The following is a 22,759-nucleotide window of genomic DNA, read 5'->3' on the forward strand; positions in this document are numbered from 1 at the left end:
ATATCATGACACCTGGATGATCATTTACCCCATTCCTTGCTTCCCCCCGGATGTTTATGGCTATTCTAATTCTGATCATAGACTTTTCACCAGATCCAGCAGAACCATTTATATTCTCATTAATCAACCTAATGATCATAAGTTTCCTGTTCTTGAGTTTCATCATGATAAAGAAATTATGTATAACAAATAAATGTTAGGCTATTTTTTTTAAATCTTCCTTAAGATATTTTGAAATACATTTCTTCATTAAGGATAGCAGGTTTTTAAAAGACAGTCTTTTAAAGTCTCTCTTTAAAGTATTAGGGGAGTTGAAGTGAAATCAACTTGAAATTTTTTCAATTTTTTCAAAAGTAAATGAATTTACTAACGCATCTACTTTCTGTTAGATGGAATTGGGAGCAGAAGCACTGAACCTTACTACCTCTTTATATTTTATCCCAGCATTATATAGCATTAAATGGAATAATCCTTCTAACCTGCTGCTGAAGAATCCTCTTCATCTGTAAAAAGAAATACATAACAGGTAAAATAGAGAATTGTGGCAAGAAAAAGCAACAATGTAGTTTAGTAAAAATGAATGAAAACAAGAAACCTGTAATAGAAGGAAGGGGAAACCATGATAGCTGGGGAGCAGGTAATGACAAGGGTAAACTTATGGAAAAAGCTTTATGGGATCGAGCAGCTGAAGTGGTCAACTTTAATGCTTCACGCAAATACAAAAATGGGATATGACGTGTAATCTATTATTAAAACATGGGTTTGAATGGGAGTTTTCAAAATGGTTGTGTTTGTTAGATACAAAATACAAAAACTGAAGAGGGAAATGGAATACAAAAAAGTCACAATGAAAATCAAGGTCAACCACAGATCTGACCTGAAGAAGATGCTGTTTCAATGACGTTCCCGTCTGCAAGTAAAATGTGTACCATAGATACATTCATCATCATGACTTTTTTGGTTTTTTTAAGAGGTAAAAATAATATAATAAGAATAAAAAGAACAAAAAGTGCTGAAATCCAACAATGATTTTTCTTCATTCATATTAAGATGTCTAGGTAAAAACAATGTAACTATTATTGTTTCTGTCAAAATTAAGACACAGGGTTGGGTTTGCATAACATGCTAGATCATGGGTAGATCATGGTTCAGCCTGTTGCAGGAATGTAGCTATTGTCATAGCATATTATGTGAAACAGGCCATCATGTTCAGCCACAATCTGGGTTTATGTTTTTGGATATAGCATGCTGCATGGACACAGCAATTGTGTTTTGCTAACCTATACTGTACAGTGTTCAGTATGTTGTGGGAACCCAGCCTTACAAAATGTTGTATGCATGCCTACTGAGTTCAAAAGGCTTTTCTTCCAAGTAGAAGACTGCAATTTAAGAGATCATTCATTCAGTGTTCCATTCCTTTCAAAGGAAGAATTAAGCATGGTCTTACTCATCATAGGTTGATAGGCCCTAAAACTCAAATCAATTAAAAACAATAATGAGGACTTCATTCAATATTACTTACTTCTATAATGATATTAAGAAACAGTGAATAAATTATCAGCAGAGTTCTAGAAGGTTATCAAGATACTTGTGTCCCTTAAACATTCTGGGTTAGAATCAATTACAGATATGAGCTCTGGAATCAAGATAAAATCCATTTCTTAAACACTACTCTTTCAGTTGGCTTGTCACAGTGTTTAAATTCAGATGATAAATGAAAAGAAGAAGTTATACTGGCAACATTAACATTGTAATGTTACATCTAGTTATTTAAGATTATCTATCTATCTATCTATCTATCTATCTATCTATCTATCTATCTATCTATCTATCCATCCTCAACAAAGTAAACTATAATGAATCATCAATTACAGCTGGGACAGATAGGAACTGTCATCAATTTAGAGAGCACTGGGTTCCCAAGGCTAGAAAGATTATGTAAATCTTTCTATGTATTATTGCTATAATTTATGCTTTACCTCAATGTTCTGTGAAAGGCTATAATTAATAAGAGTAAATGGAAAATAGTAGAAATGTTTTAAACACAAAGATACTGCTACTTCAGAGGAGATGGTGAGCAACCAAACTATTTTATTCCTGTTTTAGAATATATGTCTCTAAAATTTTATATTATTCAAATTTATAAAAATAAAACTGGTTATAGTGCATGTTCTGTGCCTCCATGTTTTATTAATTTATTATTTTTTTATTTATTAATAACCAAATTGTAAAGACAAAATCAGGCTTTTTGATTCTGCCTTCTGAATCCTAATATTAACATCAGAAAAAAAACGTTTAAAAAAATTTTTTACACTTGAATATAACCACCCAGGAGTATCTGCTTGTGTGTGTGTGAAAAAAGTAAATATGGCAGCTACAAACATGTGATTGAAGTCCTGCTCTTTTTTAAAATTGTGTTGCACTGTGACATACATTAAAAAGGGACAGGGCTTCAATCACGTGGTCAGAGATCCCATTTTGACCCCCACACACACCATTGATCCCCTTTAACTGCCCACTTCCAAGCAGAAATAGCAATAGACAACATATTTAATCCTCCCCATGTTTTCAAAATCTCCTTTCCAGTTCTCAACTGTTGCTTCTCATTACAAGAAAGGAAGCAATTTGCATGAAGCACACCTTAGCTGAGGAAAAGATCCAGAAAATAGCCCCCTCCCCACAGTGTTACTGGTGTAAGCAAACTGTCTTTCAGTCAAAATCATGAAAAGAAAAAAGCAAGAAAAAGACAGGTAATACGTCAGAAATCTCCATCACTTTCAATACAGAGCTGAAATTTGAGAAATCAAAATGTCAACTTTTGGAGTAGTGATCTTTTAAGAAATGGTAGGAGAGAGAGAGAGAGAGAGAGAGAGAGAGGTGTTGATACAACTGAAATCCAGTCAATCAAGAATGCTAGCCTATGGCCACAATACGTTGTAGGACTCCATCAGAATAGCTGGCACGGCCAGTGGCAAGGGATGACAAGGGATGCAGCCTTGCAATTTTCGGAGCACCACCTGTTGTCCACCTCACTGTGAATAACAGACCTTACTGATATAGTTTGTGAAGGAAAGCCTTGTAAGAAGAGATTCCAAGAGCTTTTTGTAAGCAGTCAGAACACTGGCTTATCTGAAATAGCAAGAATTTCTCTGATTGCGAGAAAAATATTTCATTTTCCAATAAACAAAATTTGACAGATTCAAAATATTTGTCAGTTCTATGAATGGTGGAATTAGTTTATTTAAGCCATTTGTATGGCTGCCCAACTCGTAAAATGTGACTGTGTAAGGTAGTATGGCATGAATATGCTAGTCTTCAGAGCTGTACAGCTGTTCCTCAGGTTACAACCACTTGTTCAGCGTCCATTCAAACTTGCAACGGCACTGAACGAGGGGGATGTACAACTGGTCCCTGGAGTTCTGGCCGTTGCAGCAGCCGCATGGTCATGTGATTGCGATTTCTAAAGTTCCCTGCCAGCTTCGCACAAGAAAAGTCAGTGGGGAAGCCTGCAGGGAGTCAGAAATCATGATCACATGAGGTACTTGCTTAATGACCCACGTGGTCCTCACTTAATGATGGCAACCAGAACTGCTGGAACTGCTGTTGCTAAGCAACATGGTCACGTGATATCATGCTTTACAACCAAATCACTAGCAATGGCAATTCTGGTCCCAGCTACTGTTGTAACCCGAGGATTACCTATAACTGCAATAAATGATTGCTGTTTGATAATATAGGAACCACATATTGTGCTAATTGATCAAAAGATAACAATAGGCTTCAAATATTGCCAGCTCATTACTGCAGCATCAATTCATTTTCTTTCTTTCTTTCTTTCTTTCTTTCTTTCTTTCTTTCTTTCTTTCTTTCTTTCTTTCTTTCTTTCTTTCTTTCTTTCTTCTGAATATATGTGGTTAATGAAAGTATGTAAGAACTAAGTCATATGGTTAGCTCAGCCAGCACAACGTTTGCAAGGTCATGCGTGTTATCCAAATTGAAGATGGTTATCCTCTAAAAGAGTGCCCTAGTTTGTTACTATTTTGTTGAAAGATCTGGGATACTAGAACAGTAAAAAAGCAATTATTTGGTACACAAAACAACTGCAATTCCAACAACCGTTAGAACCTATCTTTTCCAAACAGAAAGGGTTAATATTGTTTTTTTCCTCCCTAATTGATTTTCCTAATTGATTCTGAAATTAGGACTGAATGGATTCTCTTCCCTATGAAATGGAGGCATGATGATTTAACAACTTTAACTTACTTAAAATGAAAAAAAAAATCTAACCTGTGTTAACACTGTCATTAAAAGTAACAAATATAGTGCCCCTAAATCAGACCTGATGGTAGAAATATTGCAATGATTTCACTCTTTTATTCTGCAATTGAAATTTTAATAGAATAAATACATTTAGTAATGCAATTCTTGAAAACGTTTGCAAAACTGTTTTCTTGAATTGTTTTTAAGTTTACATATATTTATAATAATTGTTTTATCCATACACTGCACAGAGTTGTATGATTGCTGCTTTGTAAAAATCTAATGAAGACATAAATAAGAAATAAATACTGAAAAGAGGGGAGTTGTTGTCATAAAATGTATGCTACTCATGTAAAAGTGGAATAAAATATAAAAGTGTAATAAAGAAATAACAACCGTAGAATTACACACAGAGATTCCAGTGTTTCTCCTGATGATCTGTGAATATAGTATGATGTGAATTTAGTTTAATGGCTGTTAAAAGAGTATAGTATGAAAGAAGGAAAAGGACAACTTGTTTAGTATTTATGAGATGTAGAGATGAGTTGAAACTTGGGATGAAAATTTGTCTGTGCCTCCTCTCCAGATCTGTCATGGTTGGTCCAACTTTAAAAACAGTGAAAGTACATATTCTAGAAAGCAAGAGAGTTTTGTAGAGGGATTTCACAAAAACTGCAATCACAAACTGCATGTGTTGACAGGGTAGAACCTGGCTAGATGAAATTAAAATGAAATTAACAGATAGCTCATTAGATAACTGGATACCTGATGGAATTTAGAGAAAATTAGTAAATTAATGTTAGTATTCCAAGTTATAAGCATATTGTAGTTACTATATTTTTCTGCAAAAAAGATGTTAATAAATGCATATTATGGAATAAGATATATGAGAAACAATGATACATATACAGTATATTGCATGTCTGTACAAACAAACATATGTATACACCCAGATTTAGAGCAGGAACCCACATATTTATTTAAATGAAACTTGAATAATACTGGAATTATATCTTTTAATGATTTTATTCCAGATTGGAGGTGACATTTTATATTGCTGAAGGTTTGTGTACGCTTTTCCAGAGTAGATACAGTATAATGTATACTGCAATAATCCAGTATTAAGATGCTAAATCATGAATAATTCCAGATTGTTTTACCCCACCCAGAAAAGTTAGATTTATCCTTTCTAGAAAAGGGTGCACATTATGTACCAGTTCAACCTGATAAAGAAAAAGGGAGAAAAGACACTGTGTAAACTTTGGCCCTGAGAGATGTAAGAAAATAATCCAGGAAGTATACTTAATTACATTTTTAAAAGAAATGAAATCCAAATCCAGTAGGGGACTGGCTGGAACAAGGAAGAACAAAAACATAATCTACCTGAACTGTAGAATCTCATCTAGCTTTTGAAGAATAATTGTACTCACCTTTTTCTGGAGGATTCCCATCTTCCTGAAGTTTAGTTTGTTCTGTATAGGAAGTAGAAGCACATTTTTTAGAAGAAACACCCTGATCATAAATGTGTATGTTTCAGCTAGTAGTGTTAACATTATATCAACATTTTAAATGTGTAAACTAAGCTGTTGGGATACTCCATAGCAGCATTACAAATGACTTGAAACCTTTAGCACAGTATAAAGCTGAATATATACATTTATGTAAAAAAAAATCCAAAACACTTGTTAGCATGCACCCTCTCAAGGGCTGGAACAACACCCAAATACAGATGGTGGATTACAGTTTCCATCAGTCTGCACTTAAAATGTGGATAATTGTGCTGGAGATGGAATAATGCAATGACATCTGCTAACAATAGCTATGGAAAAAACCTCTGTTTAGATTGTGAACAGAGTAATCAATAGGGATGAAGAAAAAAAGAGAAAAGTGGAAGTAAAGTCAATGTTTGCAAATGTGGGAGGGAAAGTTAAAAGGAGTTGAATAGCCTGAACAGTAAGGAATTGGGAAGGTACATAAGCCAAGATAGAATGAGATGGCTTATTGGATGTAAACTGAAATTCTAATCTGTGACTTAAAAGAGTCTGTTTCAGTAACAGATCTATAGCAAAAGATCAAGATCTATAAAGTAACTGTAACCTTTAAAAATGTCTAGGAAACTTATGGAACTACAAAAAATACAACAATTAAAGTAAACTGTACTGATAAATTATAACCAACATATTTATAGATTTTGTAGAAACCAATTAACCACTGGAACCAAGAAAAAACATATTTTTCAAAGCTAATTCCAATGAATCTTCTCTTTGCCCTAATCCAGTGTTTTTCAAACTTGGCAACTTTAAGATGTGTGGACTTCAACTCCCAGAATTCCCCAGCCAGCAATTCTGGGAGTTGAAGTCCATGCATCTTAAAGTTGCCAAGTTTGAAAAACACTGCCCTACTCCCAAAATATATTTTGCAGGATAAATTGCCTTCCCTTCCCTGACTTGTTACTTTCCAGATGTGTTGGAAGCAAAACTTTCAGAATTCCCCAGACAGCTGGATTAAAATTCCATTACTCCCTATACCATATCTTGAATGAATAACCCAGTGGAGTTAGGTGGTGTTTCGATCTTAATGATAAACCCTTGATGGTCATGATATAACACAAATTATGACAGCCACAATTCCACAGCAAAAATACAGAGGGGCTGAAATGACAGGAAGTAAATTCTCTGTACTTCTTTAAAGAATAGGGAAATATAACTCATATCCTAGAAGAAAATCAAAGCCGTGGTGATGGTTGATTACCTGAGGGTGAGAAAAGCAGGGGTGACAGATGCAGCCATGTTAGGAAGCAGCGTTATTGGGAAGACAATTTTGAATTGAATGGGAAGAAGTTTCAGACAGAATGCCTTTATAGAGCTACTTGTAAAATGTACTTGCACACTATACACTTGTATACTACTTGTACACTCTGGAAAAGAAATTCCATAGTGTCAATTAAATAATTATATCACTGGAATTATTTGGATAATCTCTTACACAAATAATGATTGGAGAAGATTTAGTTGATAGCCCTGTTCAAGAAGGTCTCTGACAAAATTCATTTGCTCAAAAAACTAAGAGAGAGAAATCGTTATTTTACAAGACTGGCAGAATTAGATCTGTTTTATACAAGGTAAAATAAATACCCTTCAGGATGTAAAAAAATTTAAAGAGCTTATTACAGGACTGTTTTATGGAGAAACTCTGTAATGCTATTTTTAAAAAAGCTTAGTTTAACAAAAACAGCTCAAAATATTAAATATGCATTTTAGTGATAAAACAGTTGGAGAGAATTTTAGAGTAGCATAAAAGTTTTAAAAACATTTTTTTTAACTTCTTGAGATTGCAAGTGAAATGAACAAATATTTGAATCGAGTTGTTGTTATGGTTAAATTATTGCTCTTTTCCTTTCAATCAAGTGGACTCTTAAACAGAAAGACAACATGGCAGGTCATTAATGAAATTAAGATTATGAAAAAAAATATTGGATTATGATGGGGGAGTTCCACATTCAAGTCCATCCTCAGCCATAAAAATTCACTGGGTTACTTTGGGACAGTCACTGTGACTGACCCCCCCCAAAGATTATTGGAGGGGGAAATAAAATGAAGCATGATTGCCAGGTAAAATTGTCTTGAGCTCCTGAAGACAGACAGGATATAAATATAAATAATAATAAAGGAACTGAACTTGTCACTCATTATGATTAGATAAATTAGAAGAAATATATTGCCATGGAAACTAAACACAGTTTTTATATTAACTTATTATCTCTAATTTTTTCTTCAGGCACAGAAGAATCCAATTTCTGTTTGAAAAGAGAAGTAAATAGCAAAGAAGGAGTTGCACTGTAAGTTCAATGTGTCAAATACATGGAGAAAATTAATAAAAGTAGTATAATTGCTGGTATCTTTTATCTCCCACCTAACCAAAGAGAAGATCTGGATTATACTTTCCAGAAGCAAACTTGCAGATCTTTCAAAGAGGCATGAAGTAGCAGTATTTATACTTTTCTGACTCCAGACATCTCTTAGGAGACAAGCTCTGTAAAGCATGGTCCTTCCAAGAAATTCCTGACATGTCTTGCTGACACTTTCCTCCTTCAAGGAGTTGAAGAAGAGCAAGGCAGATCAGTTAACTTTAACTTGATGATATTAAGCAATACGGAAGAAGTAAGGTTAGGAAGCACGAGAAGTAGGAGCATTGGAGCAAAGTGGCCATGCTGAGAATGCCACGGATAGCCAGAAAAATAAACAAATGGATCCTTAGAGCAAATTAATCCAGAGTTCTCACAAGATACAAATAATCAAGCTCAAATCATCATATTTTGACACACCCTGCAAAGACCTAGGTCTCTAGAGACATCTATAATGCAGGGAAATATGGAAGGAAAGAGAAAAAGAGGGCAACCAGGAGAAAGGTAGATAGACTTGATTATAGTGACTATGGTTCCAACACTGAAAAACCCCCTTTCAGTTCTACGATTCTATCTAATAATAGGATGATAGCTCTTAACAGTAGAACTTAATATGGGCTAAGCCCAGCGCCCTCCAAAATTCCTACAGGTAGGAGGTAGTAAAACAAGATGCATATGTGCAAATTTCATATTTCTGAATGTGAAGGACTGTGCTTGCTTCATGTACTAAAGTAGAAATATGATGGCTTATTTTATAAATAAACCTCCATAATTTTCCCAAGGATACCACAGCAATTGACAGCACTTTGAACCTTGGCTGATCTTGAAAAAACTAAGCAGGGTCAGTACAGGTTATTACCTGGATGGGAGACTACCAGCAAATCCATGGACTGGGTAGGCTAGACTGGATAAATATAGATATACATCTCAGAGGATGCTGCCAAAAAAACAGCAACAACAACAACAAACCAATATGGATGTGTCCCTGTAGTCAACAGGAGGCAAGTTTAATTTGAGGGAGCTTATTCTTTCAATTTCCAAGACAATATAGAATGCTAAGAACTGCATCCTTAGAGAGATTCTCAGAGACCCCTGACAGGGGGAAAAAACCTTTATTAATGTGCTGTAGAACAAGTTTAATGTTGTAATCACGTCTTCATGTTCCTAATGAGACCTTTACAATACTCTGCTATTTTAACCAATGTATATATTTTTTTTACTAACCTGGAGGAGGAGGAGGAGGAGGTGCACTTTCTGTTTCTGGTTTACCTGAAAAGGTTAAAAGAAAGATATTTATAACACACTGAAAAAAAAAGAAAGAAATATTCACACTGATGCTTTCTGTTTTACTGTACGGTGATGCATTGTGATAGTTTTAAAAAATTACAATATTATTCTTCCTATTATGGATTTGTATACGACTGGATTGTTTTTGCATATAACCTATGACCATATGGTATATTATTTCAGAGGGGTTTTTTTTAAGCAAACTACTCACCTTAGAAGGTTCCCTCCCCCTTTTCTATAATAAATAGCTAATTATTGTTATTATGAGCAAACATTAATGCACAATATTTGGCAAACATTTAATACAAAAAGGGACTGTCCCCAAAGTGCCAACAATCCAGATTGCCTCCAAGTCTGGAAAAATTGATTGCAGGGCACCTAAAAATATCAAGGGCCAAAGCTGATTCTTTTTCTCCAAGCAAAACTAGGATTGGCAGCAGGGGTGGGTCTAGCACCTCATGTAGCCTTCAGCCCAATTTCATCCCACCCTCAATCTAATTTCCAATCTGCTCTGAAAGAAGCCAGTGCTGATCCCTGCTCAGACTTCTGTTTTTCCCCTGCAGCCCATGGCCTGGGAAAGAGAGGAAAGGTTGTTGGAAAGAGAATAGGGGAGGGGATCGTTTTAGACAATAATTATCCATACCCACTTTTAGCTCTGAACTTGCTGAAACCCTGCTGGCAATGCATTCTCCAAGATATTACCCTAGGAGAATACAGGGTTCTTTACAATACTCTGCTATTTTAACCAATGTATATATTTTTTTTTTTACTAACCTGGGGGAGGAGGAGGAGGTGCACTTTCTGTTTCTGGTTTATCTGAAAAGGTTAAAAGAAAGATATTTATAACACACTGAAAAAAAAAGAAAGAAATAGTCACACTGATGCTTTCTGTTTTACTGTACGGCGATACACATTCTGCATCAGAAAAAATAAGGCTGCTAACCCCTAATTTACAAAACTAAACTACGGTTAATCATGGTTTCATCAGTGGATCATTGAACAGTTGGCTTTGGGACTGGGCTGTCTACACAAGTGAGTTTGTCCTTGTATTAGAACATTTAATCCTTCCTGGACAACTTTAGCTACTGAGCGCCTGCAATAGACTTTTAGGTGGGGGACAGCAGGGATGGTTGGTATGAGGGCCCTGTCTTACATAGCATCCTAAGAATTCCTGCAGGCTCAGATGAACATGGAATACAACGCAACTGCCTGGAAGTTTACTTTAGGTTTACCCTCATGGAAGGTATTTCATGCACGCCAGTGCGTTTTGAATAAGACCTTTTCTGAATGCATTGCATCATCCTACTGCAATCCTGTGGTGCTCCAGATGTTGTTAAAGTACTATACTCAGTTTCCTCCTATTGGCCATTTTGCTGAGGCTGCCCTGAACTGTAGTTCTGTAATGCCTAGAAGGCCACAGGTTGCCTACACCTGTTTTACTGACATTTTCTAAGAGCCCATTGACATTTAATGGCAGTGATGGAGAGTTGTTTTCCCATAGTTTCTTCACATGCTGTTTGGGTGACAAAAATCAGGGAAGCATCCAGAGGATAAGTTCTTGTAATGTGGCACTTCAGTTACCCTCACATAAACTGGGTACATGGCTGTGGACATGACGAAGAAAGCAAATTTCTAGATGCTTTAAATAGCGATGCCTTGGAACTGTTAGGAGTGCTTCTGACCAGAAGAGAGACAACCTTGATTTAAACCCAGGTGGTTGCCATAATCTGGTGTGACGCACAAACATGACACCCAAAGTCATTTGTTTGAGATGGGTACCTATACAAATTGAATAAATAAACAAATGAACTAATGGGAAACAATGACCATAATGCTATTACCTTTAACTTGCGTACAAGTGGGAAACTGCCATAGTCACAGTTAACTACAAATGAGAGGACTGGTTAAAAAGAGGCAGAAAAGTTAAGAGGACCACATTTCTCCATAACGCCTAGAAATTATTTAAAATCACAACAATTGAAGCCCAAGTGTTCACAATGTAAGAAAGGGTCAACAGGACCACATGACTCCTCCATGAAGCCTTAAAAAAAGAAGCCTTCCTTCAGGAACAAGAGCAAAAAGGAGTATAAACTCTGGCAGAAAAGGTGTGAGGTGATCATGAGGAAGAAAAAATAATTTGAGGAGGTGGTATGGTAATCAATCCATCAGAACTTTTTTTTCACTCTATTCCATGCAGAAAACCAGTCAAGAAAGCAGCTGGGCTGTTAGATGGCAAAGGAGAAAAAGGGTTCCTGTGGAGATTGCTGAAAAACTGAATGAATTCTTTGCCTCTGTATTTGCTACAGAAGCTATAGGACAATGCCTATCTCTCTGATGGAGAGAAGCCAATTGAAGTAACAGGAGAAGATATTCTAGGACCTCTTGAGAGACTACACAGTAATAAATCACTAGGCCCTGGCGACATCTACCCAAGAGTTTATAAAGGACTCAGATGTGAAATTGCTGACCCCTTAACAAAATATGTAACTTATCCCTTGCGTTGGGCTCACTGCCAGAGGACTGGAAGGTAGCCAATGTGACACCAGTTTTTAAAAATGGACCCAAAGGAGGTATAGGAAATTATAGGCCAGTTGGCTTAATGTCTGATCCTGGCAAATTGGTACACTAATCAAAGAAAAAATAACTAAGCACAGAGGGAAATAAGTCTTGGAAAAAAAAATCTGTGTGGATTCTGCAGAGCTAAATCCTGCCTCTCCAATAGTTTAGAGTTTATTGAGGGTGTCAGCTGGCACATGGATGGAAATGCCAACAGTGTGTAAAAAAGGCAAATTCCATGCTAGGGATCATTCAGAAATAAAATGCTCAACTTAGTTGAAAATAAAATGCTCAACTTAGTAATGCTCTCCTATAAACCTATGGTACATCTCTATCTGAAAAACTCTATACATTTCTGGTTTGAAAAAAAAAAAAAGGATTTAATTGAGCTTGAAAAAGTACAGAAAGGTTATCTAAAATTATCAGGCAGCTCAATCCCCTTCCTATGAGAAAAGGCAAGAATGTTTGTCTTTAGCTTGGAAAAAAAAGCAACTGAGGTGGAGACTTGATCAAGATCTATAAAATTATGCAAGGCGTGGAGAAATCAAGACCAGTGAGGCTGACTCATTGCAGAGCAGTCAAAAGGAAGCATAATTAATCTGTGGGAATTCACTACTCCAAGGGATGATGACGGCCACTAATTTGATGGCTTAGAAGGGAACTGGATACATTCATGGAAGGAGTCTGTTAAGAGCTATTAAGTTTTAAGACTGAATGTGTGTTTCCAGGTTGGGGGGCAGCATGCTCCCAAATACCAAATCCTGCAGGGTACGGAGAATACACATATTCTATCCTTGCATTCATGATTGCTGTGAGGGATTTTGGTCTGCACAGCACAAGGAGCTGGCAAATTGAAACTGCCTAATGAGTCTGAAGGGGAAGGAGTCAGATAACAAAACCAGGTTGTTGTCTTTTCCTTGGTTTACCTTAGTTAATATCACTAGAAAGGGGGTGCTTGGAGTCTCCTTAGAAATGTAGAATTTAGAGGCTCTGGGTCAGCCCATAAGGGATCAGCCCATATGCCTGTAAGGTCATGCTATAATTTATGTTGCCTTTATGAGTGTTGTGTAACATTTCTAAGGGTGTATGACTCCAATACCCCTGTTGAAACCAGGGCTGTTCTGCATGTTTTGGCCAGGAGCCCAGTGATCCCTGTAGCTGTTCATGCCAATAAAATTTACTTCATGGCATCTATCTCCAAATGCTTTGGTTCCTTATTTAGGTGGGCAATTTTCCTACAACAAGGGGAACAAAGATGGAAAGGAGGAATGCCACCATCTTCTGTTTGCAAGCACCCTAGAGGCATCTGGTTGGCCAATGTGAGAAACATTGGGTGGGCTAAGATAAACCTTGGCCTGATCTAGCAGAGGCATTCTTAGAAGAGAATATATGTAGCTCGGGGTTGAACTGTGGAGTCAGCTCAGAGAACCCCAAGGACTCCAGAGGCATTCTTATTCTCTTATGTTCACACACATTCGTGAGACTGGTTTTCTATTCCAGTAGGAATCCTGATCTTTATTTTCTTATGGCTTGGTTTAGCTATATTACATTTATAAAACATTCTTGTTATTGTTTTATGCAGAAACATTTCAGAAAGGAAGTATTTAAAATAATGTTACCACAAAGAGGTGCCCCGCTGGTCCACCTAGTTCAGCACCCTTCTTTGCACCAGATGCCTGCAGAAACTGAAAGGGCTGGGAGAGAGCGACTGGCGCAAAGCCACCTTCTGATCTCTGTGGCTGAGTAGAGATTTCAACCTGGCCTCACCCCTCCAAATGCAAACCTGAACCACAACACTTTGAACACTTCTTGATATTTGTGTTGCTGTTCTAATCTTAACTGTTTGGACTTGTAAAATACAAAGGGCAACTTAGGTTTGAAAGGTGACAAAGGTGCATATCTAAATAAATAACTAAACTTCAGTACCCACCCAACTCACTAGTAAAACCAGCTTGTGTACCTAACCCTGCCTAAATATAAACATTGTCTGCCAGCAGAAAAATACACAAAATGGAAATTACTTTGTCCTTCCTTAACAGGGAGTTCCAAAGCTTGAAAACAACTTTGAGTTATTGCCCTGGATGTTGTAATAGCATTATACACTTTTTGAAAGCTAGTGAAAGCTAGTAGCCAATTCTCATGGTTCCACAAGTTAATTAATTTATTTTGTCACTAGGTATTTCAAATTCTTGTATATAGAGATGGAGAAAAAAAATGAAATGCAATTGTTGGGTATGTCCCAGTTTAGTCATTTTTTAAACTAAACAGTCACAGGTTCCTTAACCTTTCTTTACTAAAAGAATTAACTTCTATATAATTACAGCTCTACCATTGTAGATAGAGTAACCAGATATTTACAGAGTGGTTGCATCTGCATCAAATGAAAAGCTTGTATTCTGGAGATTCCTGCTTGTGCCCATTTAGTTTGTTCAATTTCCTTCAGCTCTTCTTACTGCAATTAATTTACAAAATCAGAATGGCTAAAATACAGTGGTACCTCGGGATACGAACGCCTCTACTAACGAACATTTCGGGTTACGACCACCTTCAGCAGGAAAATTTACCTCGGGTTACGACCAAATTCGGAGGGCGGAAAGGATTAACCGGATTTACATTGAACCCTATGGGAAACTTTACCTCGACTTGAGACCAACTCGAGTTGCAACCAGAGTCACGGAATGGATTAAGTTCATATCCCAAGGTACCACTGTACTAAAGATGATATATTGGATTTCAGGATCTACATAGGTTGTTCCCAAGTAGGTAAGGAGTTAGAAGACAAGGACAAAACTTATTTACTACAGATGCATTAATAATAATGCCTACAAAGATCAGAATTATGCAAGCAATGGCATTTCCTGTGACACCCTATGGAAGTGAAAGTTGGACTTTGAAGAAGCAGAATAGAAAGAACATTGATGATTTTGAAATTTGGTACTGTATTAGAAAAAACTCCTGAAAATATAATGGACAGCCAAGAAAACATAAATGGATCATCAAACAAATCAATCCAGTATTCTCATTTAAGGCACAAATGACCTGGCTCAAATTATCATACTTTGGATACATTATGTGAAGGCCTAGCTCTCTGGAGAAGGCTCTAATGCTGGGAAAGGTGGAAGGAAGGAGAAGAAGACAATCAGCAGCAAGGTGGATGGACTCAATTACTCAGTAGTGATGGGTGCACTGTTGGAAGACCTGAAGGACCAGGTTAGGGACAGATTGTCATGGAGAAAATTATCTATGTGGCTGCTGAATCTACACCAACTTTATGGCACATAATCAATCAATAATAATTCTGATTTCTCTCACCTTTTTGTTTTTTCCAATCCTGAATTCATTATGCTTTCTTTTCACATTCATTTTTAAACCATTAGTTTAAAATATCCACTGTGCACATTTCCCCCATTATATGCATTTTTATACACTACTTCACTTAATATACACTTTTCTGCCAGCAGTTTCTTTCATGTACTTGTTTTGTACTTTCCCACCATCACCACTGAAGTGTACATTGCCATTGCACTGGCTCTAGATACTTGATTCTTTGCAACCAACTTATGACATTTAACTTATGACACTAAACGCTGAAGAACCACAGTGAAGACCTCTGAAAACAAACCAATACAGAGCCAAGGATGTGCAACCTGAAGCTTTCCAAAACCTTGGATAAAGACTTCAAAGTCCTTCCAAATGTTACTGGTGGGGGAGAATGATTCAATATATATGGAGTAATCATATTAACTACCTGTAACAGTATGCAGGAAAGACCTTGGGAGAATAGGCCATGAGACGCCGCCTAGGGAACAGTCAGACAAGAGACTGCATAGCCCACAGCTGCATAGTGGGTGGGGTAAGAGGCTCAGAAGAGACCCTCCGTAGTTTCTCAGGCTGTAAAGGAGATCGTAGGAGAATTGTACTTTCAGACTTGCAAGATTCTGTTAATGTAGCTTTACAATAAAGTAGAATTAGCTTATCTGGTCATGTTTCTTGTCTCGTCTACCTACTAAGGCTGACACTACCACACAGCTACCATCCTTCCTCCTCATATTCTGCTGTGTTTCATGGCTTTTCCTTGGGATTTTGGTGGATGAGGAAGGGGAAGGAAGGAAAGGTCATCTGGATGCCCAATGGGGGAGCAGAAAAATGGGTGCTCTGGCTAGCACCCTATTCTTTATTCTCCTCATTTCCACACTGCATTTTCTTGCAGGGTGACTAGGTGGAGATGCAGCCAAACCACCCTCTAAATACTCCTGGAGACTGGGAAGCAGAAGTCAGAGCATTATGATGCTTTGACTTCAGATGGGAAGAGGAGAAAGCCAGGAACCAAGAAGGGATCAAAGCAGGAGCTCCCAAGATTGGGAAGCCACCTGTTCCATGTTCCAGAAGAAATACTGCAAATTTGCCTTTGCAGTACTTCTTCTGTCCCAGAAGTTGAGCTCAAGATTAATCAGCTCAGCTTTCTAAACTCTTCAGAAGCCCTGTAGGTTTGTAGGATGCAGTAGTGGGCACTGATATGTGGCAGAGGGGGCTGAATATTTAATTATTAAATTTAAATTCTCTCCTGGCCTTGCCCACTTCTTGGTCCTAGTTCCATTTATGTTTTGGAATGTGGACTCCAACACATCACTCAAAAGACCAAGAAGAGCCCTTACCTTGAGAAGCATCCTGATACTAATACACTTCAGCTATGGGTATGGGAAAGGCAATAGTAGCCTACTTGAAGGAAAGAGCAAGATTAGGTCCAAATGGTAAGACAAGAACTGGCACTGATATCCATTTGCTGAACTTAGGCCCACAGTAGATTTCCTCTTTCAGTTGGCAATTAACCTGGACTGCATGGTTCAGTTATCTATCAACAATAAGGTGTCCTTGGCTGGCACCTTCAGTTCTGAAGCAACCCAGTAGCAAATATATCACAGCTCCCAGTGCCAAAGGTTAAGCAGACTATTAGCTTTCAGGATAGACTTTTCTGCCAAGAAAGAAAGAACAATAAAAAAAGAGAACATGTTACTGCCGTAGCTGTTCTGTCTTTCCTGATCCAGCATGCTCTGTGGAGTCCCTAGATGTCATTCTTTACCATCCAGTTGCCTTACAAGGTTCTCTGGTTAGATGTTGTGAAGGGTTATACTATGGATCAATTCCTCACACTGAATGCCTGACAAAGCATTCCATCCCCTCGGGCGAGAAGTTTTCCTCATTGAATCATGAGGAACCTCTTCAGCTGCCAAGGTTGGGAAAATGTCAATACAATTTTAGCCAGGAAAGCTGAAGGTACTTCAGGCTAAAAATAGAACATGACCAAAAAGATTATAAATACATGTAACAGAATTGCAGAATAAGAGAAGACTTAAGGGCCTTTAAGTCTAATCTTTATGCTTTAGAAAGTAGCAATATTTATTTTCATGTTGATTTCACAAATTCAAAATGCATTTTGAAAGATTCAGTAGAAAAAAAGTTAAACTCAATTTCTGGGGACAACAGAAATACTGTACATCCATGAAATTTTCTTAGTATTAATACTGAAGTTGTTTGCCACTGCTTTCTTCCAAGTTATTTCCTGATTTCTCAGTCTAACCTACAGCTCAGCTATTTCCTGTAGATCTCTCATTCAAGTAATAACCAGGGCTAAACCAGCTTAACTTCCAAGGTTGTACAAGGTCAGCCAAATGTTGCCACCCTCTCAGACTATCTCAGGTAACATACAACCCAATAGCATTGAGCTGAAAAATTGCAAGGCTAATACATTTTTTTAAAAAATCAGTCAAAATGGTCACTAGACAGCATGAGTGAAGACATAAAAGATTTACATTTACATTTCATTTATTTACTGCATTTTGTTCTGCTGTAATTCATAAGGACTCCCAGGAGTTTATATCATAAAAGCATAAAACATATATAAAAACAGAACAAAATCAAGATAAAAATAATCAGGTGCAGAAATACAGCTGATGCAGATAAGCACGATAGTCACAGTTCTCATTCCCCAAATGACCTCAGGAGAGTTTGGTTGGAAATAATTTCTGAAAGCTGACCCATTTCAAGAGGGGACCATTCTATGGTATGAGTGTTGGCTATGGGCTCTCACCTCTTCATCTCACCAGCCTGGGAGAACATCACAGATTGTACAAGGTGTATGTTCTGAATAGGTTGGATAAGCCACTTCTACATGAAGGAGGCAGACCTGTATGCACTTATAAGTACTTAGCTGTGAAGCCACATAGGACTTTATAAGTTAAAAGTAGTATTTTAAGTTGCACTTGAACACTTATTGGTAGCCAATGCAGCGACTGAGAAACCAGTGTTATATGACTGTGATGAATCCAATTTGCTTGCATTTTGGACCAACTGGACCACTTGCAGTTTCCAAGTGGTCTTCAAAGGCAGAACCATGGACAGTGACTAGAGTACTCCAACTGGGTGTTGATGAGTGCCTGAGTCACCCTTATCAGGGAGTCCTGCTTCAGAAAGGACCACAGTCATGCATCAGCCAAAGCTGAGTAAAAGACACCCCTTCCCCCATAGCTTCCACTTGCTTACCTAGCAGTAACTATGAGTCCTAGAGCCTCATGTCACAGTCCTGCTCTTTCAAGGGGGATACCAGCCCATTCAGAGCTGACAGAGATCCCTTCTGCACAAAACATACAGTTTGGTTGGGTTCAGTTTTAGCTCGTTTTGTCCCATTCAGACCTTCAAGCTCCGGCCCAAAACTTTTCTTCCAGAATTCTATGGCTGGCTGGCTGGCTGGCTGGCTGGCTGGCTGGCTGGCTGGCTGGCTGGCTGGCTGATTCATTCATTCATTCATTCATTCATTCATTCATTCATTCATTCATTCATTCGTATGCCATTTCCCATTTAGAACTCTCAAGGGCATTTATAATAAAGCATTTAACACTGAATTAACTATTAAACATTTAGCGTGATTGATATTTAGCAGCACAACCTACTCCACAGAGATTCTGCTGTGATGATGAATTTGGAGGAGGGAATATTATGAACATTGCCTTGAGTTCCTGGAAGAAAGGCAGGGTATAAATCAAATAAATAAATAAATAAATTATGAAAAGGTCCTTGGAGGGTTTGTTTTTTTACTTGTGTGTGTGTGTGGGGGGGGTCAATGCTGAAAAGACAAAAAAGTGTGCTTTAGATGTATACATCTAAATGTTCTCTTCTGTTGGGAGAACATTTGAAAGTTAGAGGGCTACTCTGACATTTTAAAAAAATATTTAACTAGACATTATTGTCCAAGAGACAATGGAAGCAATTTAAGTTGAGAAAAACTCCATTACTTTCCTGATTTCTTTTAAAAATGATAAATAGCAATATAAAAAATTAAATAGATAGCTCAGTTTTCTTCTAGGACCCTGATCAATTTCCATGTTCCCCCACAGAGTATCTATCAATTAAACATAAAGTTTGGAGGTAACACTTTTTGTTTTCTGACTCATATTTCTTTGAATAACCACCCAGGGCCCACAATCTGAAAAGTCGTGGATAGAGCCAAGTTAAATGTGATTTTCTTTCCTTACATTTATACATAATTCACATTAAATGCAGTGAATATGGTTGTTCACCATTCACGTATTTAACAATTTCTTCTTCCTCTGATATTAAAAATCACACTTGGATAACTTTTCCAGGGTTCCGAGGGCTATGGCCATTCATATCTCTGGGACAGGAAATATCTACGTTGTCATGTACTGTACATGACAGAGATGATATAATCTGCATTATTTGTGCAATGTTAAAACATGTGTGACATTATTATGGCTTATATGTGATGTCTATGGCCACACCAAAGCATCCATGGGGGTGGGGGGTTGTCACATAAGGTCCTGTGGACATTTTGAAGAAGTTTTAATATAAATGTTTTTACATTCGTGATGTTAAATTCCCAGTTCTGAATATTTCCCGCAACTCCGCGTACGCATATAAACGTCATGGCATGCAACTCTGAGAAACAAAGAATGCACCCATGGAAAGAAGAATATTTGCAGGTATGCTGCAGCAGCAAACCCTGCATCCTGCATTTTCAAAGCTTGTCTGCCCCAGAAGAATCTCTTCAGCCACATTGAGAGAAGTTTACTGGAAGAGTTCTGGAGAGCATGTTCCATGGACATCTTTTCATTTACTCTGCACATTTCCTCTAGAGCAGTGTTGTCCAAACTTGGCCACTTTAAGATGAGTGGACTTCAACTCCCAGAATTCTGGGAGTTGAAGTCCACTCATCTTAAAGTGGCCAAGTTTGGACAACACTGCTCTAGAGTGTCTGCTGAAGACACTCAATCTATCTCTGAGCACCTCTGTCTTTTAAAGCATGTTTTAAGACATTTTATAATTGAAAACCTGTATAATTGCATTTTAAAAATCCAGATTTTCCATATCTCTTTCAAAGATATAATCTAGAAAACTAAGATTTTTTAAAAAGAGGAAATATTTATTCCAAAAAAATTCATTTTTCTTCTTCTCAGAGAGTATCAACCTTTGCCACTAGGCTTCACTATTAATAGGGAGATCAAGTCCTGAGGCAGCCCTAAAGGTCAATGGGCAAGGATACCACCTCTCCAGCACTGAACTGGAGACTCAAGGTATTAGCCTCTTCTGTGCAGACTGAACAGCTGACAAGAGGCAGGAGGTTGTCTGCTGCTGTGGGAGGGAGACTCCCTCTGCATTGGGAAACCTATCGCATCAACTGATACAGGTCAGAAAAGCTTCAGGAGGCAGACACGCAGGGCTCCAGAATCTCTCTCCTGCTGCACAGCACAGCCTTCCTTCTGTGTGCTTGCCAGCTGGGACTTAACAGCCAATAGGTCCATGCAGGAAAGAGTTGCACGTTGAGGCAGAACTGAGACTCCTGCTGTACCACGCAACCAATAAAGCACCTGGCAGGCTATCTTTAAGCACAGATGTAGTGCTTAAATGATGATGGGGTGGCCAGTTTGCACTGTGAAGCAGAAGTCTCCTTCCTGCTGTGCTGTTCAGCCCCTGTATCCACCCCCTATCAGATACAAAACACAAAATCTAAAGCAAATCTCCTCCAGCTATTTTGTATTAACTAGCCCCCATTTTCATCAAATGTTCCCAGATGAATTGTAAATACTCATATTTCCTAAAAAGTAACTTCCATTGTGTTCACTGGGAGCCAGTATCCAATAAAGTATGCAATGGATTTCCATCTAAATTTGTGTTACTGTGTCTGTTGATCTGAATTTTCAAAGGCAGCCCTGTTGAAGAAGGCTATATGCAACAAGGTTGGACAAGTACCCCATCTCTGCTTTATACACTTCTAGAAGAACATACCTAGAATATCAAGATGTGACATCTAATTAAGAGAGTAAAAGCACAGCTGTTACTTAGGTGTACACAGAGAAATGCTTTCATGGTTTAGCCATCCAAGAAGAGGATTATGGATCCTGATTTACACCAATAGCCAAGCTAGCCAAGGGGCCTGATTCCTGCCAGACCATATGCTGACTGATGAAAATAGGGTGGCTACTTATGCGCTTCCATCACTCTTATTTTTAGACAGAACTACATTGCTATTTTTTTTTAAAAGTAAAGAACTAAAGAGGGCACAGATCTGGAGAAAATGTGTATATGTGTACACTCATATACCCATTATATATATGGAGTGGCTGGATAGCGTAGTGGTTAGAGCGCTGCACTTTGATGTGGGAGACCAGGGTTCAAATCCCAGCTGGTACCAGTAGGGGTCCTTGGGCAAACACCCCCTAAGGCTTCACCTGCCTACCTCAGATATGAGAGTGACATGTACTAAGACAATCATGCCAGCTCCGACATCACCCAGATTAACAAGGTCCATGCCAGATGTTGGGGAACCAGGGCAATCTGATGATAAATGGACTACTGGAACAAACCATACATGGATGAGACAAGAGAACCTGGAATTGATGGAATGCTACTATCACAGTGGACCTAATGAGAGGGGATATGTGAAATGTATGAGGGAACTATGGATGGACAGAAGACCTACATCTAGTTACCCAACACTCAACATAGTGAAGAGGAAGCTGATCTCACGACTTGAGATAGACCAACTACACTTTACATCCAGGACTCAAGAAGACCTGAAAGAACAATTGGATGTGCAGCCAACACCTGAAGTTGCACTGCACTGCAACACCATTCATTAAAGAACACAGTAGCTGATATGAGGCATAAGATCATGGATAAACTAGCTACAGTCAACCCTTAGGACTCATTACCAAGATGCCAATAGAGCCCTCACGACAATCCCTACTATCACCATAACTCAAACCAATGAATTGGTATACACTACAGTCACTGTAATCCTGGAGATGCTTGGCTACACAAACAAGAAGAATAGCAGTACATGCCCACCCACTCACTCACCCCCCACCCCTGCACCCCGGAAAATGAGGTTGGAGGCTAAGATCAAGGCAACTCGGAGAGAAGTTAGTCAGCTGGAGGAACTACAGAAGGGTGTGGTGAGTAAGGATAAGACTTGGCTACTGAAAAAAATATAAGGGCCTGTCACCATCTGAATCCCTAGAGACTAAACAAAGGGTAACAGCACTGGCTACCAGGCTAAGGAGAAGCAGAAGCCAAAGCACACTGGAGAAGCAGAAGCCAAAAAAATAAATGTCCTTTCTCGAGAGAACCATCAAAGGTGTACAATTACAGTGCAACAACACAGTAACAGCAGAGTCGCCAACAACTTAAACTGAACAATATTGGAAGAACATATGGGAGAAAGAGAAGACACATAAC

At 38.1% G+C, this 22,759-nt stretch overlaps 1 protein-coding gene across 1 annotated transcript in view; it reads right to left on the reverse strand.

The window, feature by feature from the left end:
• Nucleotides 1-9,529, reverse strand: part of MYBPC1 (myosin binding protein C1) — a 73,224-nt gene extending 63,695 nt beyond the window's left edge. The window contains exons 1-5 of the mRNA XM_088141515.1: nucleotides 9,520-9,529; nucleotides 9,389-9,433; nucleotides 5,691-5,732; nucleotides 878-910; nucleotides 480-503 (exon numbers count right to left, since the gene is read on the reverse strand). Of these exons, the coding sequence (XP_087997641.1) occupies nucleotides 480-503; nucleotides 878-910; nucleotides 5,691-5,732; nucleotides 9,389-9,433; nucleotides 9,520-9,529 (154 nt within the window). The remainder of the gene's footprint in view (nucleotides 1-479; nucleotides 504-877; nucleotides 911-5,690; nucleotides 5,733-9,388; nucleotides 9,434-9,519) is intronic.
• Between the last annotated feature and the right edge of the window lie 13,230 nt (nucleotides 9,530-22,759).

This window comes from Python bivittatus, unplaced genomic scaffold, assembly GCF_059951505.1.
Source record: "Python bivittatus isolate LINGU-HERP-01145 unplaced genomic scaffold, Pbiv_v1 ctg000330_np1212, whole genome shotgun sequence".
In the NCBI taxonomy this organism is placed as follows: domain Eukaryota; kingdom Metazoa; phylum Chordata; class Lepidosauria; order Squamata; family Pythonidae; genus Python; species Python bivittatus.